This window comes from Lissotriton helveticus, chromosome 5_1 (assembly GCF_964261635.1).
Source record: "Lissotriton helveticus chromosome 5_1, aLisHel1.1, whole genome shotgun sequence".
Classification (NCBI taxonomy): domain Eukaryota; kingdom Metazoa; phylum Chordata; class Amphibia; order Caudata; family Salamandridae; genus Lissotriton; species Lissotriton helveticus.
The window spans coordinates 2008471130-2008490414 of NC_136065.1; the positions used below are offsets into that span (position 1 = coordinate 2008471130).

Here is a 19285-nt window from a genome sequence, read left to right on the forward strand (position 1 = left end):
TATACTAGTGTATGATAAGATGTATCAGATTGTCACGTGGATGATGTCATCAGTGATGTCATTTGAGATGTCATAAGTGATGTCACTGACCATGTCATGAATGATGTAATATGTGAATTCATCAGCAGTGGATTGCGGGCGCGCGAGTTATAGTTAGTACAACTAACTATAACGGGGAAATTTCAATGGTTTTGTACGAGTGAAATGTCCAACTAACTATAACACCCCTAAAACCTATGGTTTTTTCAGTGAATTTCTAAGGTTTTTTAAATGCTAATTCCTAACTATAACATGTCTGAAACCTATGGTTTTTTCAGTGAATTTGAAAGGTTTTGTAAATGACAATTTTTAAATGTATTAATTCTTATATTTATTTTTTTATACTGATTTACAAAAAATTTTTAAACTATTTATTTTTAGATATTTTATGTTTTAAATTACATTATAATTGCATTATACATTACAAAATATACTTTCTCAGAATGAATTACTTTAGTTTAAATACTTTGCAAATAGGCAATAGAGTTTTAAGTACAGTTGTTACAGTTTTTGCAATGGGCAACACAATTTCAAAAACAATGCAACATTGAGCTGAATGAGAATTTCAAGTTAAATGCAATTAGTTACTTTATGGATTACTTTTCTAACCACAGTACTGGATCCTAGATTCAGTCTAGGGACATCTCCTGTAAACTTACAAAAATTCTGAATAAAGTGATCAGTACAGGGAACATTCCCTCGGAATGGAAGGCTATCCTGCCCCTACTGAAAAAAGAGATCTTGACCTCCAGGGACTGACTAGTAACAAACTGATGCCTTGTATTGACAGTAATAATTTGCTGGACCTCTCCCAATACAGTTTTAGAAAGGCTCACTGCACAGAAACAGCCTTGCTTACCACCTCAGAAGAACTCACGTGGATCATGGATAGTGATGGTCAAGCAGTTCTGATCCTACTCGAGCTCTCAGTGGCCTTTGACACGTCAACCACACCAACCACACCATTTTGATCAACCCACTAATGGAGTTGGAAATAAGAGGCGTAGCTCCGACCCTACTTAAAGGCTTTCTAACTGGCAGAACAAACCATGTAATCTTGGGCAATTTTACGTCAAAAACAATTCAGCTTGCCCTGTGGTGTTCCGCAGGGCTCCTCAGTGAGGCCCACACTTTTCAATCTGTATGTCGCCCCCTTGGTCATACTGATAAAGTCCCTAGCTTTCTCAATAGTGTCCTACGCCGATGACATCCAAATTGTGGAATCAATCTCCGAAGAGCAGGAAGAAGTGTGTCACAGATTCAGCTCCTGTATGGACCAAATAAATCATTGGATGAAAACAAATTACCAAAAATGAAATGCTGGAAAAACAGAGGTCCTATTATTTGGAAACAATGGATGCCTTTGGTTGCCAATTTGGTGGCCTCAGAATATGGGACCCTTACCAATGCCAGTACAGAAAGGAAAGAATGTTGGAGTTATTTTCTGTGATAAACTTCTCTTTGACCATCAAGCAAAAGCACTTTATTCGAAATTTTTTTTATACACTAAAATTAATTAGGAAGATCTGTCCATACATTCCAAATTAACTTCAAAAACAATTGCCACTTCCCTGATTTTGGCCAACTTGGACTATGTAAAATGCTCTCATTATCAGCATCCGGATAAAGTTGTTACAAAAACTTCAAACACTACAAAATGTGGCAGTGCAACTTCTTTCAGGAATTCCCAAACATAAGTCAGCGGCTCAAGCAATGGTTAATATGCATTGGCTACCTATAGCAATGTCCATTACCATGTCATGAGTGATGTGATATGTGAGGTCATAAGGAGTGCATTGAGGGGGCGCGAGTAATAGTTAGTTCAGCTAACTAGAACAGCTGAATTTCTCTGGTTTTGTACGAGGGAAATGTCACCCTAACTATAACATCCCTACAACCTGTTTTTTTCCATGAATTTCTACGGTTTTTCTAAATGCTAATTCCGAACTAGAACATCCCTGAAACTAATGTTTTTTTCAGTTAATTTCTAAGGTTTTTTTAAATGCTAATTTCCAACTATAACATCCCTGAAACCGGTGGTTTGTTCTGTGAATATATATATATAGGGAACAACAGATCATTACAGACATATGCATAGGGAGATGCACATTTTATTGAACTTCTTTCATCTATATACAAACACAGCTACAAAATGGTGGGATGTTATGTTGCAGGCAAGTAGGACTATTTAGCAGTATACAACTGACAATGAGGATCGTACAATGCAGACTTGAATAAGTTACCTTCTGTCACGTCATATTTGCTAAAGGCTATCTAGCTGCAGATTCCCAACATTAGAATATTCCCCAGGTGTCAGACTGGATTCAGAGATTTTTGAGCAATCCCTCTCTTTGCACGCTGGCGTTCACGCCAGAAGTGACATGTGCAGTGCCTATACAGGTGCCACCCCAGCGCACCAACCTCAGTTCTTCATTGTTTTTCCACACTAGAAGCACAGCGCAAAGCCGAGGAAGATCTAGTGTGCCAAAAATGAGCGCAGAAGAATCTCTTTTAAAAGGTAAGACAGTTCGCAGAACGGGGAGGCATCGGAGTCTAGATAAGAGTCTCTACCATTCATGGTGTTACCGAATGGTAAATCACTTGTTCAACTGTTAGACATCTAGAGCAATCTCTCCCCGGAGGCGGGTCTGCAAACTGTTTAGACTATAAAAGTCCTGAAGCACCAAATGGGCAAAATGCCAATCTCGCCAGAGTGGACTGTCTAGGCAGTAGTGTTTGGCGAGTGCTCGCAGTAAGGCCCACGTATCTGCATGACAGATGTCCAGAAATGTGATCCCTCTAGCCAAAGCAGTAGTTGCAGTCTTAGCTCTGGTACAATGTGCTCTTAAGTCCTCAAGGGGGCTTGTTCTTGGCCATAGCATAGAAGATCGTAATACAAAGGATGAACCAGAAACAGATCTTTTCTAAAATACCTTCCCTTTCTTTGCTACTGCTAAACCTAACAGAGTTGACCATCCACCCGGAATTCTTTGGTATGATCAACGTCCAACGATGATGCTTTTTTGGATCCAGGTGGTTGAGTTGCGATCCTTCTTTGGCAGGATACTGTGGGGGGGTGAGGATGGGAAAGGTGGGCAGGGTGATGTGCCGGACGTAAAAGGGTGTGAATACCCTTTGCAAAAAGGATGCCTAGGTTATGTTATTTGCATTTATAACGTGCACAGCAACTCAAGAGTGTCCCGGCGCGATACCCTAAACGAGAGCTGAGGGTTAACGGAAAAATTACACAAAAAGCAGAGTTTTCAGCCATTTCCTGAAAAACTTTGGATCCTGGATGCTTCGGAGGTCAAGGGGAAGTGAGTTCCAGGCCACCGCTGCCTTGTAGGCCAGGGAGCTACCACCCATTCTCATAAGGCGGAAGTGAGGATTAACTGCCAAGAGGTGCGCCTCAGAGCGCAATTGTCTCGGGGGCACATAGAACTTAAACCATTTCCTAACTTATGCCGGGCCAGATTGGTACAGAGCTGCATGCCCCAGGGTAAGGGATTTGAACTCAACCTTTCTGCAACGGGAAGCCAGTGAAGACTGTGCAGATGTTGCTTTATGCTAGCTCTTCCTAGAATGTGAAGTAGAGACCTTGCCGCTGTGTTCTGTACTACCTGCAGTTTTCTCAGCTGGTACCCTGGTAGGCCAATGTACAGAGCATTCACGTAATCAATACGCGAAAGGATCAGGGCCTGGGGAACAATTTTTTGGTGGCCCTAAGCAGCAGAGGGAGAAATTTCTTAAGTGAGTTAGGGTGCCAAAGCATTGCCCCGCTAGCTTCTTGATCCGAGTGATGAACCGGAGATCTTCATTGAACCAGATCCCTAGATTTTTAACAGGCTGACCTTTGGAATTGGGTAGTGTATATTCAGCCCGCCAGAGTGATTCCTTAAACTGCGAGGGAAAAGACCCATACAAGAGGATTTCTGATTTGTCCTCATTACACTTGAGCTGTGCAGAAAGGAGCCATTGAAAAACGGCCTTAAGACAGGCTCGAGCAGGGGATGAATAATTTTTACTCCATGTAAAGAGGAGCTGGGTATCATCAGCATATGCAATGATCTTAGCGCCCAGCTCCTCCATCAAATAAATCAGCGGGGGTGACATATATATTAAAGAGGAGGGGACTCAAGGTAGAACCCTGCGGCACTCCAGAGGTCACAAGTTGTGGAGCAAAAGAGGACTGGGGCAGCCCAACCTGCTGCGACCTGTCTTCCAGAAATCATTTAAGCCAGTTCCAGGCAAATCCAGTGATACCAATATCTGAGAGACGGGCCAATAGCAAGGAGTGAGGTACGGTGTCAAAGGTCACAGAGAGGTCTAATAAAATCAGAGCCACTCTGCCACCAGCGTCCAAAAACTAATTGCTTCAGAGATTTCAACAAGGGCAGTTTCTGTACTTTAATTGTCTATAAACCCAGATTGAGCAGGATCGAGCAAGCCAAAACCTTCCACAAAGTTGGTAAGCTGTTTGTTAACCTCCACAGACTTTCGCCACGGCTGGGAGAAAAGAGATAGGGCGGTAGCTAGCTGGAATCGAAGGATCCGGAGAAGGCTTTTTCAGCAGAGGCAAAAGTTTGGTCTGCTTCCAAATTAGAGGAACAGTAGCGGTCTGCAAGGACATATTAATCAGAGTATTGACCTCTGTATTAACTGCCTCAGCAACTGAGGCTAACAACCTGGCCAGAGAAGGATCGGACGGGGAGCCAGATTGGAGTGAGTTTAGAATTATCATGCAGTCTTGCAGGGCAATAGGTAAAAAGGCCATCAGGGAAGGTGATATGTGGGAGCTCGATGTAGGAAATGTAAGGGCAGAATTCCCTACTAGGGCAGTAGTGCTGATCCTAAAACTCACCTTGATCGCCTGAACCTTATCAATGAAGGAACTAGACAGTTTCTCACACCAGGCGGCCGAGGTAGGAAGAGTCATAGTCTCAGCACTAGGGGCCAAGAAACTCTGCACGGTAGAAAACATTTATGTGGCATTGTTTTTAGAATGAGCGATCCGCTCTGCATAGTACAGGCTCTTAGCTTGCAGTATGGCTGCATAGTACAGTTTGAGCTTTCCTTAATGTCGCTTTTGCTAGCGAAAGTAAAAATAACTCGGCCCGAATGTAGGACTGGGGAAAGGCGCGGAATGGCGCTGGCCACCTCCAGGACGTTGACGGGCTTGCCTTCGGCACATCCGATGTGCGTTTGCGCAGCGCGAATATTTGTAGTTCAGCCCCCTTAACAACTAGAGCACGCACTGTCAAAATGGCGTCTCTAGTTGTCAACCCCGGTTTACAGAGTAAAGGAGAGTAGAGGTGTGACCCTACCCAAAGTGCAGTGTGCAGGTAGGTGCGAGCAGGAACACAATTTCAAATTCAATGCATCAGATTTGTTAAAAGTACCTTAGGCATAAAACGGTAAAAATGCTGAGAGCACAGTGAAACGCTCCGCAACACTTCCAGCCCACTAAGGTACTGGTGTTCGAGCAGCGCGCAGATTTGTAGTCGGACCCCCTTAACAACTAGAGGTTCTAAGAACCAGCTTGTCCAGGAAGTGGGAAGCGTAACAGAAAGTGCCTGTAATTTGGTAACCCTTCGGGCAGATGTAATTGCCACAAGGAAGACACGTCTTTATTGTTAGAAGCCTTAATAGGTGGGTGTGCATTGGCTCAAAAGGAGACTACATGAGAAAAGTTAGAACAAATTTCATGTTCCATTGGGGCATAATGAGGGGCATAGGAGAAAACACATGCTGTAAACTTTTAAGTAATCTAGTCACAACAGGTGACTTGAACAGGGAGAGTTAGTCTGGCAACTGAGGGAAGGCAGAAATGGCAGCAAGATATCACTTAACCTTGCCAAAACAGAACCTTGCTCGCTAGAGATAGACCAAACTAGATAACTTCAGACAAGGGTGCAGACGACAGAGGATCAACAGAGGTGGTTGCACCACAAGAAACAAACTTATTCCATCATCAGGTATATATTGTTTTAGTGGAGAGGTGCCTGGCTGGCAGAATGACATCACACACTTGGGAAGGGAGATCAAACACCCTCAACTGTCACGGCTCAATCTCCATGCCTGGAGGTGTAGAGTGTACAGGTTAGCATGCAGGACTCCGCCTTGCTGCTGCAGCAGGAGATCCTCCCATAGGGGAAGCCTGATTGGAGGACAGATGCTCATGCTCAGGAGTTCTGGATACCATTCTCGCCTTTCCCAATCCAGAGCCACTGAGTTAACTTGGGCCTTGTGGTTCTTGATCCTCCTGAGAATTTGGGACAGGAGTGCTATTGACAGAAAGGCGTATAGGAGTCCTGAGCTCCACTCAAGGTGAAATGCGCCTCCAAGAGAGCCGCTTCGGAAGATCTAGAGCGTAGAAGTACTGGCATTATGAGTTCTTGGTGGTGACAAACAGATCTAACCCAGTCTCTCCCAATCTCAGAAGAGACCTTGCAAGACCTACGGATCAAGACGCCATTCATATGCCACAAAGCATAGACAACTGAGTTCCTCAGCTTTGGCATTCAGAGTGCCCATCAAGTGCTGAACCACCAGGAATATGTCCTGGCATTCCAGCCATGTCCGGAGACCTATACAGCCCTGCTTGTTGCAATACCACATGGTGGTGGTGGTGTCAGTGAACACCTGAACGAGCCTTTCCCTGATGGAAGGAAGAAAGGCATTCAATGCCAGTCAGATCACTCTCAGTTCCAGCAGATCAGTGTCCTCTGAGCTCCACCTCTCCTACATGGACGCCGCAACCCGAGAGAGACGCATCTGTCACCACTGGGAGCTCTTTGTGAGGAAGGGAGAGGGGCCTGCAGCTGACTAAATCGCAGTCCATGAGCCACCACTGCAAGTCTTTTGCAGTTCCCTCGCAGATCTGGACCAGGTTGAAAAGATTTCCCCGACGCTATGCCCACTGGGTTTTCAAAACAAACTGCAAAGACTGCATATGCCAAGGGGCATATTTTACCAACTAGATGAAGGAGACAATAAGCTTCAGCAGCCTCAGAGTAAGTCTCACTGAAATCCAGGCTACAGTCTGAAACATTGGAATCATAGCCTGAATATCCTGGACTCACTGTTTCAGAGGGTAAGCCCAAAACTTCACTGTATCCAGAACATCTCTGATGAAAGGGAGCATCTGAGAGGGAGACAGCTGTCCGCATGTTGAGAGTAAACCCAAGCGAATGCAGGAGGTTTGCTGTAGTCTGGAGGTGAGAGAGGATTGCCTGGGTCAAACCCGCCTTTAACTGCCAATCATCGAAGTAGGGGCAAGACTGGGACCCCTGACCTCTGCAGATCTGCTGCAACCACTGCCATCACCTTGGTGAACACCCAAGGGACCTAGGTAAGGCCAAAGGGAAGCACAGTGAACTGAATGCTGTTGGCCCATCGTGAACCACAGGTAACGTCTGTGGTCAGGCAGTACAGGGATGTGGAAATAAGAGTCCAGCAAGTTCAACGCTACCATCCAGTCTCCAGGGTACAGGGCAGATAGAACTTGAGCCATGGTTAGCATCTTGAACTTTTCCTTTTTCAAGAAGTAATTGAAAGGGCACAGGTCTACTATAGGACAGAGGCCTCCATACTTCTTGGGCACCAGAAAGTAGTAGGAATAGCAACCACAATCTATTTCTGATGCTGGCACCCTCTCAGTGGCTCCTATAGCCAGAAGGGGCGGCACTTCCCGCCACAAGAGTATAAATTGGGACAATGGAAGCAGCATGTGGGTCTGCTAGAACGAGATATCACTCTCCCATTGGACAATCTGAAGCACCCACTGGTCTAAAGTGATCTCCTGCTATTGGGGTAGATGGTGCCCGATTCTGCCACCAACAGGATGCCCTTGATGGATCACTCAGACATGAGTCCCTTGCTCACTGCTCCATCAGGATTCAAGCAAGCCGGGCCGACGACGCCTGAAATGGCAGAAACCGGTCCCCGGAAGCTTGTCTCCTTTCTGGTTAAGAATTGGCTTGGTAGCTTGGTCTGCCCTGTTCCCATGATGCACTGGGCCAGGGACCGACTAATTTGCATATAGCCAGGTTCTGAGCTGGGATGGGGCAGTGAGCTAAATAACGGTGATGGATCAAGCCCTGATCTTTGGACTGGGTAAGAGTGGTCTGCTTAATTCAGACACTCTGTTCATCACCACCCCCTTTTCTGAATCGTTTTTGGCCACTATAGGTGTGACAGGGTATACTCAGACATGAGTCCCTTGCTCACTGCTCCATCAGGATTCAAGCAAGCCGGGCCGACGACGCCTGAAATGGCAGAAACCGGTCCCCGGAAGCTTGTCTCCTTTCTGGTTAAGAATTGGCTTGGTAGTTTGGTCTGCCCCGTTCCCATGATGCACTGGGCCAGGGACAGACTAATTTGCATATAGCCAGGTTCTGAGCTGGGATGGGGCAGTGAGCTAAATAACGGTGATGGATCAAGCCCTGATCTTTGGACTGGGTAAGAGTGGTCTGCTTAATTCAGACACTCTGTTCATCACCACCCCCTTTTCTGAATCGTTTTTGGCCACTATAGGTGTGGCAGGGTATACTCAGACATGAGTCCCTTGCTCACTGCTCCATCAGGATTCAAGCAAGCCGGGCCGACGACGCCTGAAATGGCAGAAACCGGTCCCCGGAAGCGTGTCTCCTTTCTGGTTAAGAATTGGCTTGGTAGTTTGGTCTGCCCTGTTCCCATGATGCACTGGGCCAGGGACAGACTAATTTGCATATAGCCAGGTTCTGAGCTGGGATGGGGCAGTGAGCTAAATAACGGTGATGGATCAAGCCCTGATCTTTGGACTGGGTAAGAGTGGTCTGCTTAATTCAGACACTCTGTTCATCACCACCCCCTTTTCTGAATCCTTGATGGATCAAGAGCATATTAAAAAGGCTTTGACTGCAGCTTCTTGGCCGGGGCAGGGTGATCACAAATCACCCTGGGTAACTTCTAACTTTGGGCACCCTGAGACATGTGGGACCGGTGGCATAAAAGGATTCTGCCTGCTAATCGTGGTGGCTAGAAGGGAATAGATGCGGCTTATTACCCCTACCATATCCACTGAAGGGACGGCAGGCGACCTGGCAGTGGCCCTACAGTCTTTGAATCTTGCCGATGCCGAAACCGCCTTATCGCCAAAGTGGCGAGTCCCATCAAAGGGCATGTTCATAAGGGATGCCTGGACATTCCCCGAAAAGCTGGTATTCCTCAGCCAGGCACGACGTTGGAGCGGCACGGTCTAAACAATGGCTCTGCCCAGTAAGTCGCTCATATCCAACCCGCATAGGACTATGAACTTCACTGCATCTCTTCCAACAGCAATAGCTTGAGAGAGTATGGTCCAGGCTTCATCCGGAACCATAGGCAAGACTTGTGCAACCGTATCCCACACAGTAGGGGAATAATGGCCAAATATCCATGCAGTGTTCACGGACCGCAGTACCAGGCTGGCGGAAGAGAAAATCCTACTGAAGGTATAGAGCCTCTTGGATTCCTCATCTAATGGTGTGGTAGGGAACGCACCAGGATTTATTGGGAGGTTGACACCTGGAGCACCAGGCTTGCTAGGAGAAGAAGGCTGGGTCCCCGGAAGCGGTGCATCGGCAGAAGCCAATAGTCCTGTGTACAGTAATGCCAGTGCAAGGCTTGGCCCAGGCCCGAGCAGGACATCAGTAAGGTCTTCATTAAAGGGCAAGAAGGTTCCTGAAACAGTTATCATGGGCTGAAGCATCTTTGTCAAAACGTTGCAATTAACCTCGGCCATGGGCAGCATTGGGTCCAGGACCTCAGCCGATCTCCAGACCACCATCACAAAAGAAGCCCAATCCTCTGTAGCTACTGTGGGAGAACAGAAGAGTACAGTGTCTGGTGAGATTTCCAGACCAATGGCGTCAGCCAGGTCCTTGTACTGAGTGTAATCATGCATGGACTCTGCTAGGGGGTTCAGAGTAGCCATAGGGATCCTCAGATCCCCTCCCTTAATGTTCCTCAGTGAGCCCTTCAGGTAAATAGGGCTCAATCTTTAACTCAGACCACACAGGACTAGTCAGCGGCAGAAACAACATTGTGCAACGCCGGTTTGGCTCAGTTTCGAATTGGGAATCACAATGAGGTTGGCCGCACCGAGAACGTAGCCCCTGGAAATGTCCACAGAAAAGTTCACTAAGATGCAGCCTGGGCCTAACTGGATCCACAAATGGATCCAGAGGGTCGATTGTTGCTGAGGGTGCTTGCGGAGCCCAAGTTAAAGACGGTCCCGTACCCAAGGGGCACAAAGGCACTTCAGAGGGGTTCGGCCACACAAAAATGAGCCTCACTGCCTCATACAACTCGCAGAGTTGGGCAGGGGTCACTTCTGAAAACTCAGAGAACCGTGGAGTAGACCCAGTTTCTGATGTCAGCTGCACAGGAACTAACAGTAGAAAATGAAGAAGGGGGGCCCCCATACGTCCCTCTAAAGCCTGGACTTACCAAGACAGAAAAAAAGAAAGAGTTCCAGCGGGAGCAGTGAAAAAAAAAACAGAAAGGAGCTCTAGCAGGACAAATACGAAAAATCCAATCTGAAGATTTAAAAGGACAATTTATTTGCGGACTCCCATCTAAATCCAGTCTAAATTCAATAAGAACAAAACCGCCAGTCTCTAAACAGACCAGATTGGGAAATATTTTAACAGCCGTCTCCTGATATAACTACGTAGTTTATTAAAGATTTTGGGACTTTTGATACACACAATGGTCTTCAATATATTCTGCATGTAGATTAGAGATCTTGATTTTATGAGGTTTTCAGAAAGAGATACCTACTTATAATAATCTAAAAGTTGCATGAAAAATTGCTGAATAAGTTCAATAACAATTGAAGTTTTATTGCTCATGGAAAGTTCTTGGTAGACTTGTCCTGCTGGAGCTCTTTTTTTCAGGTTTTTCCCACTGTTTTCAGGAACTACCGGAGAACGAGGCCTTGATTTGTGGGAGCGTGAAGTCTTATAGCGAAGGGTCAAGGCTTAATTGCCTGCACACCGATGGCCTTTGGGTTCATGGTCCTATACTCCACACAAGACGCAGTGATGTGGTCCCTCTCCTGGAAAAAAAGATTTCAAAAAGGCACACTGGAAGTTGGCAAAATGCCCGGATCCTCTTTGAGGTCCGAAAAAGGAACAGTGGTCTGTATGCTTCGGTGGCGCCTATACAGGCACCACTTGTAACTTTTGGCGTGGACACCATGCAGAGTCGACCGAAGCCATCTACTGTCGCGCAAGGGGATTTACTCAGGCTAGGGAATATTCTAAGGTAATGAAGCTGCGGCTAAAAGTCTATCACATAAGGAGGATTAAGATGAGTCAGAACCAAAGACTGCTTAAACCTGCAAAATGAACACAGCAGGCTATAATAAGAAACAGTTTTTCAACAAAATACTTTATTAAATAAGGAATATTTATTAAAAATGTGTTCACTGTAAGTGAGGATTTGCTGCCTACATCCAATCAGTATAGTGCACGAGAGGGTGAATTCACCCAGACTCTAGAAATTCATGTCGATGTGTCACAATGGATATACTGGTGACAGGGTAGGGATCACAATCAGCCTATTTACTGTCAGTTCATAAAGGAAATTTGGAACATATTTTTGCAAACACAAGTCATCGTCACTACTATGGGAACGGAGGTTCAAATTACATTAAAATGTGCAAAACCAATTACCTAAAAATGGGCTGTATTTTAACTGCTCCTTTAGATATATCTTTTTCGTGCTTCTAATAGGAAAATTCAATTAGTAAATAGTCCGAATTTTTTATTTATTTAAATACTTTGAGGAATACAACATAGTCATTGTTAGCAAAAGAGCACATACACACAACATCCATACCACATACAACAAAACAAGCACATACAACAAAACATCAAGACAGAGTATTATTGCAACATCAGGACAATTATAAAGCCTCAACCTAACACTCGCATGAAATACTAAACCATGAAGAAAATGTGGACACAAGTAACACTGATCCTTAAACACTTAAGACATCTAATCAAAAGCCGTGCCCCTCGTTGAGCCATCTTTCACACATGGCTCTTTAAATGGTATTCTCTTTTTTTTCCGTTGCATTATACATTGGTTGTCCATAAACGTACAATGGCATAGACTTTTTTCCACATGTGAATAGGCATATTGTGTTTGAAAATGAATTTATGAGAGCCTGTGCAATCTTTCGGACACACAGAGACACTGTAAACTCACAAATACCATTGAAGCAATATGCTAATACCTGCATAATGTTCTCATCTCTATGGTCCTGTGAGCCGGTGATTCAAGTATTGACAGATAATTACCATGAATGTCTTCTGCTCTACGTACTGCAAATGTTTGGACTGTAAAATATCGAGGAGATATAGCCTTTTGATTTAGGCTTTACAGCAACAAATTGCCCGGCAGGCAGTGAGCTGTCCTGAGCAGTGATGGAAAGGAGGTCAAAGAAACTGAGGGAAATGATTTGCAGTAAATGCCAGAATCTTAAGAAAATACGCTACTAAAAACGCCAACCAAAGTATTGTTCTTCCAGAAAACAAATACCTAAACTAGTCAACTGAAAGATTTGAACATAAAACATTAAATAACCCCTACGTCTTTAAAATTTGGAGCCTGGAAACACCCTATTGGAGCCAATAGAGGACAACATTCTAACACTGTAATATATGCTTATCTATCAACCATGAAAGAACTGGAAATTTACCCCACACGACCCACCAGGCTCCAAAATAAACCCACTATGGTAGTAAATGATGAAGGGGCTGCCTCTATGAAGAAATACTGCAGTATATAATCATCCCTTCATGCTGCTACCCATTTCAGGTGATGTGCTTGGATGAGTTCCTTCTACTTTGTTGGATTCTCCATCCATTTGCAAGTCCCTTCATTTGGATAAACGACAGCACATATGACAAAGTGAAGAAATCCTGAACCAGTACTCGCCTCCACCCCAACAGTCTGGTCCAACCTTTCAAGAGTACTTCCTGCATCAGATTTTTTAAGCTCTAATGGATGAAATACATCCATTAGCTCTGCATTTTGCAGATACCACGAATTTGCGCTCTTAACAAAAGGAGACCAAAGGGGTTCAGTGACAAACATTCAACTCAATGAATCATCCTGTCACCATATGGTCAACATGCAGCATACACTAGCTTTTCTGGCATGTTTCTCTGCCTTACGTAACCCAAGGTTTATCAGACAAACCAGCACAGTTTAATCCAGGAGCAAAGTCACAAGTCATCTTCAAATCAAAAGTATGAACAGTCCGCCTCTGCTTCGAAAGAGGGCAGGCAAAATCGGTAAGTTACAAATCTACAGGTTCATAAGTGAACGTCAGTTGAACGTGAAGGCAAATAATGAAGGGTTAAATTATTTGATATTTTGTACAGTGCTTCCTTTCTACCCAACTCTGAAGATTAGTAACTACGAGGAAATAAGATACTCCGAACTAGTTTTCAAGTTGCCATTTAATAACGGTGGTGTCTGTTCAAATACTGCATGCTCCAAAGCAACATTAAAATCCCAAAGCAGATGAGCTTTTGAAAATGTTAATGAAAGATGCAAGTCATAAGAAATGCCTAAGAACACCTCCTTTCTTAAACGAGTCCTATGATTATTTTTGCGCATGGAGACATTCTGTTAAGCTAGAACTTTAATGCTGGAACATGGACTGATTTGCATCTTTAGCTCTCAAAAGACCCAGGTGCCAATAGGTTTCAGAATACTATTAAGGGCCTCATTTAGACATAGGAAGCACCAGGCAATCTGCCATAGAAATTTCACCATTCACCCTCCTCTCGTTTTAGTTCCTATTTGGATTCCCGACAGCACAGTTGTAGTCTTCTCTACCAATGAGAATCTATAGCGAATAGTCTATACATACCTTGCTGACAACTTTTCACCCACAGGAGTTCGGCACTATTAGACAGCAAGGCAGTGCCATGTAGGAAAACATTGAACATGTCCCAGACAATCAACAGAACATTCACTTTGCACCAATCCTTCTCTATGTGGGTTTGTTTCTGAAGAACAAATTTTCAAAAAGGAAAAACGACCGGTTCTTCATGTCAAGGTAGCCTGCCAACTTCCAAGTTTCCAGATCCAGAGTTCCACGATTGGCTGTGCCATTCTCTATGGGGCTGTGGGTTCCACCTCACTCGTCGTTTGATTACAGACCTACCAAAGCATTAAAAGTGGCCAACTCTTAGATCGTAAATGAATGTGGAGAAAGTTGAAGTGCAAATACTTGTAGTTAGAAAGGTGGTCTTTCCATGGCGGGGTAACCAGACTTAGGGTCACATGTACAGTTGAGTGGGTGGGCTGACAAGTACATGAGAGGACAGAAGTACCACTTCCATCCACCGATGGTAAGCCAGCCTAATTTAGAGTTCTCCATTAAGGTTTTTTGCCAAAATAAGCTTGTGAAAAAAGTGTTAGATTAGATTAAAAAAAAATTCTAGCCTAGCATGCCACCAGTTTTACTCTATTGCCAAAGAAAAGTTCCTAATGCAGAGGGCGTGTCTTTGAAACACCGAAAGGCAGGGTTTCTTACATGCTAGGGAATTGTTTCTGACTAGTTCCGGGGTATTTGAGCATTTTCCGTATCTGGGGCTGCTACAGCGTGCGTGGTGGTCCACAGGAATGATGTCAAAGGGGCTACCCAATATCATGTTTGTCATACGATATAAGTGGGGAAAGCACATTTGGCAGCAGAGCAGTAACAGCTCCACTGTCGAAAAACAGCAGTGTCGTACTTCACAGCTCTTTACAGAGAAAGCAGGGGGAAACTGAGAGAAGCCTGCTCGAGCATGCACTAATAGGTTGCAACATCCAGAAAACAATGTTTGAAAGGAGGAGTCAAAATTCTGGAACATGACATCTCTCTTTTTAGAAAATATTTTCTGAATCGTGCCTGTGGTTATCAGCATCGTCCACCTACCTGGGAACTGGTGCGAGCAGCAACTATATTTGTTCAAGTAGTAAGATGAGAACATATATATTAGGGGCCTGCCAACAGGCAGATTCATGGACTCATGAAGTGCCCAATGTACCCTGCTCGTAATTACTGCACTCTGGTCAAGAACTTCCCAAAATGTGGGTTGAGTGATACTCAAGTGGCCACTCTGCAAATCCCACTCATTGCAACATATTTTGAGAAGTTAGCAGCTTTCTGATCTACCACTTCAAAAACAGGCCTTGTGAGGGGACTGTCTGCTTTTAATTAAAGTGTTAACACAAGATACTGTCAGTTTAGCTATAGATAGTTTTAAAGATGCTGTACCAAATCAGCTCAGGAAGACTCCTATATTTTTTAAACAGTTCTTTTTACTTACTTTGATCATTACTCGTATCTAAATAATATTTTAGTACTTTCTTACAAGTTATGAGGCACACTTTCTGCTTTGGATCTCATACTGGGTAAGAAAATGCACAATACCTTTGGAAGGAAAGATTAAGAGTTCCTATGGACAGCTTGCTCTAACGAACTGCCATATAGGGCTCAGGAGTATTTACAGCTCACAGCTCACAACTCATCAATTCTTACTCCTTCAAGCGGATGTAACCCGCACTGAATAAGTCAGGTTTTAGGTCATATTCAGGAGATTCATCTTCTGGAAGGATTCTAGATGTGAGGTCATTTTTGGATATGTTTATGCGCAGGCTTTAGAAGGTTAACATTTAAGACCCTCCAGGAACTATTTAATCATGTGGGCAGTATATCAGCAATCAGGTGACCTTTTCAGTTCTCAACTCCCCTCCTTCCTGGATTCCAATGCATATAATTGCACAAGGCATATGTTGCATATATATATATAGAATTATGCATACAATTGTTTTTTAATAACCTATGCATTTGTTGGATTCTAATCCTGTGCACTTAACAGTAGACAGATTTCAATTGGTGGACTTAACAGGACTGACAGGCCGTCCAATTTGAAGTGCAGGATTAGGAATTTAAGGACATTTTAAGTCATCTAAATTATTTTAACCTTTGTAGTGTATGTACCACATTGCATTGCAAAATATTTAATCTAAAGGTTGTAGTGTTGGTTTCTAGGTCTATTAAATAATTACTCTGTGTGTAGTATTTTGTCAACGTCAATTATATCTTAAGCACAAGTAAACATTTCCTGTCAGTCCCTGACCTTATGTGCATTGAGAAAACTGTTGACAGACACTACACAGTTGCAGAGGTCACATTTTTGAGCCTTCAATGAATAAAGAACTTTGAAATTCGCTGGAAAGCACTTTCAAAGAAACAGTGTGATATAGATGAGTGCAAGTTTCAGTTTAAACATGCAGAGGTTCCGCAAGTATAAGCAATCTGTTAAACAGGTATGCATTGTCCCACTCAAGTAACTGCTTGTATTTTAAAAACAATTAAAAACACAGATTTTGAATAATTTAAGTAATAGAATTAGGGTTCTCACAAAGGATGGAGAACTGTAGGAATGCGACAGACTCCGAAATGAAAATCCACCAGGACCTATAATAGTCACAGTTTATGCAGCAAACAAACACCACCTTTAGTGACAGCCTCGGGTTTGTCAAACCAGGTGGGCACATCTCTTAGCAGCTAGAATACTAGACCCAGCATTAAATGCTGAATGGTGGCTTGTACCTTAAATAAAGCATGTTATTTGGCCAGCAGGTGACCTGCTCTTATTTCACACTGTATACCGATCATATAAAACCTCGATTCCCTTCCCAGTTACTGATGGATCCGTAGTGCTCCAGTATTTTTTCCACCATCACTGTGATCTGGGCAGAGAATGGGGTGCAGGGTACCAGTAAAAGAGCACAGAGGGAAAGCAAAGAGCCGCGATCGTGCATCCACATCATAAAATGCTAGTCTCCCTGCCTCGTAATCCAGGTACACTCCAACAACTCGGGGGCTCACTTTTGGGGTGATGCGCGATGGAGGGGTGGTCAGAGCACCGTAAGACTTGCCATGCACCAAGAATATAGCCCAATATCCATCCTTGGGTGTGAGGGAACTCTTTGTTGTCCTGTTCACATTATCGTTGCAAACTCCAACAATCCAACGTGTCTTTTGCCCAACTTCCACTTCCCAATAATGCCTGCCAGAGTTGAAGCCTTCGCGTCCAAGGACAAAAGGATAATACATAAATCTTCTAGGGCTATTGGGCAGTTTCTTGTTCCGTGTCCCACTCTTCACATTTTTCAGATCTTCAGACAGAATAAGAATGGGATGAGCAGTTTCAGGGTCTAAAATCACGTCCACTAAAGAGAAAAAAATAAATTAAATTAGAGCATGGCTATGCCATTCCTTTCAAAACAATCATGGTACTTCTAGGCAATCAGAATAACTTCACAATCAGCGTAAAACTAAATTCATTAGATTGAAACTTTTTAACGATATACACTGAAAAAAAGACTCTACTTTAAAGTCTCAAGTCTAGTGATGTGTGCATGTAAAGCATGCTATATATTTCTTCATTCTCTCTCTTGGATAGCCAGCTTGGAAAGAGAGCACTTTCATACAATTCAATGTGTTTTATAAAGGAACTATCCATCCTTAAACTGAATGACAATATATCACAGACTGTTGCCACAACCACTGGATTTTTTGGCCAAATATACTATTATACTTACTTTTATATTAAAAACACAAATATCTACTATCGGCATTTGGATCCTTTCTAAACTGCCAAACATCAGGTGCACAGTACGTACCACAAATGAAACAATAGCCAATAATGACTAGCTATATTATGCTGCCGACATACCTAGATAAAAAAATCTCAGAACACAGCAGGTGTCCATCGAAGTAGTATGACTAATGGGATGGGGGCTGCGGTGAAGAATGTTTAAAAGAAAATGGTTATAGTCGTTCCAACAGAGCCCATTCTTCTTTCTTTGCATGAGGGTTGAAGATCACAGCAGTCCTAGGAGGAAGCAGCCCATTCAAAACAACCATCCAGCATCTCTTGACAATGATGCACACTTGTATACTCATTTTCTACTCCGATGGTTCAATAAAGATAATGTTGACATTGTCCCAATAGTGTCTTGCATATTGTCCTAGCTCACCGTGGTCTGAGAAGTGTGGATCGATAGGATGCCATAGTGTACCCAGCACTCCTACATGTGGATGTATGACCAATCGCTAAGGGACAATGTCACTTTCAGCTAACTATGACGCAATCTGAATGTTTATAAGTGGTTACGAATTGTACTAATATATAGCTGGTTTATACTAGGAATCTACAAGCCAATTGCAGATACAAGGCGTTTTATGTTTTAAGAACTAAGGTCTTCAGAAACGTATGTGTGGACATTACTGAATTGAATAACAGGAAAATGAGGCCCTACAAACAGCCCTCAATGATAGAGCTGCTGGTATGTCACAGAACCAACGGGTCCAAGCCACAATCTTTACTGATGTTATAGCCAATGCCAAGGTTCACCCAAACGTGCTGTCCTTTGTCCTTCAAAGATATCCAGGGATTTCTCATAAAGTCTGCTTGGCCCCTGAAAGGCAGAGACAACAAATAGGCTACTTGTAAGTCCCTGCCAGGTGGGCAGCTTTTAGGCAGCAGCTACTCCAGGTACACACCCCATGCTAGATATTAAAGCTATATTAAAAACAGCAAGCCTTTGGGATAAGGTTTAGAAAAGAAATCTATAGGACAGGGGAAAAGGCTGAGGATTTTCCTCCTCTGACGGAACTACGGATAATTAGCTACAGCCTACTCAGTCAACCAAAGAATAAAGCATAGATAGAAATGAATAAATTCAAAAGGGCATCATGGTGGTAGGAAAATCAGGGACAAGAGGGGCCTGCTCCTCATCCTGCTGGGGATGAGTAGGTTTACTTCAGAAGGTAGTCGAAACAGGTGTAAAAAGAGACGTCCTTTACTGATGAAATATTGATGACCGGATTAGGTTTTTTTAGCCATGAAAAATGTTTACAATTGAAGACAGAAAGGATTGTAACTCGTCCTATTGTTTTGAGATATTGTGACAGTGACATGATTAAACTGGTGTTGTCAACCTTAGGCATTTTTTATCTAAAGTGGGCATCCACAGCATCAGATGTACGTGATGCTACTTACCAACTGATCAGGTGAAAAATAGGGTTGGAGGATTGGTAACAATATGTTCACCCCATTAAAAAGCACAACACGAAGTGTGGGTCAACCCCTAGAAACTGTTCATATCCAGTGGGGTTTCTTAACTGAAACACCAGGTT

General features: G+C 43.6%; 1 protein-coding gene across 1 annotated transcript in view; it reads right to left on the reverse strand.

The window, feature by feature from the left end:
- Positions 1-13517: 13517 nt before the first annotated feature.
- LOC144756172 (E3 ubiquitin-protein ligase TRIM39-like) overlaps positions 13518-19285 on the reverse strand; it is a 45650-nt gene continuing 39882 nt past the window's right edge. The window contains exon 10 of the mRNA XM_078645753.1: positions 13518-17313. Within this exon, the coding sequence (XP_078501879.1) occupies positions 16781-17313 (533 nt within the window). The 3' untranslated portion in view covers positions 13518-16780. The remainder of the gene's footprint in view (positions 17314-19285) is intronic.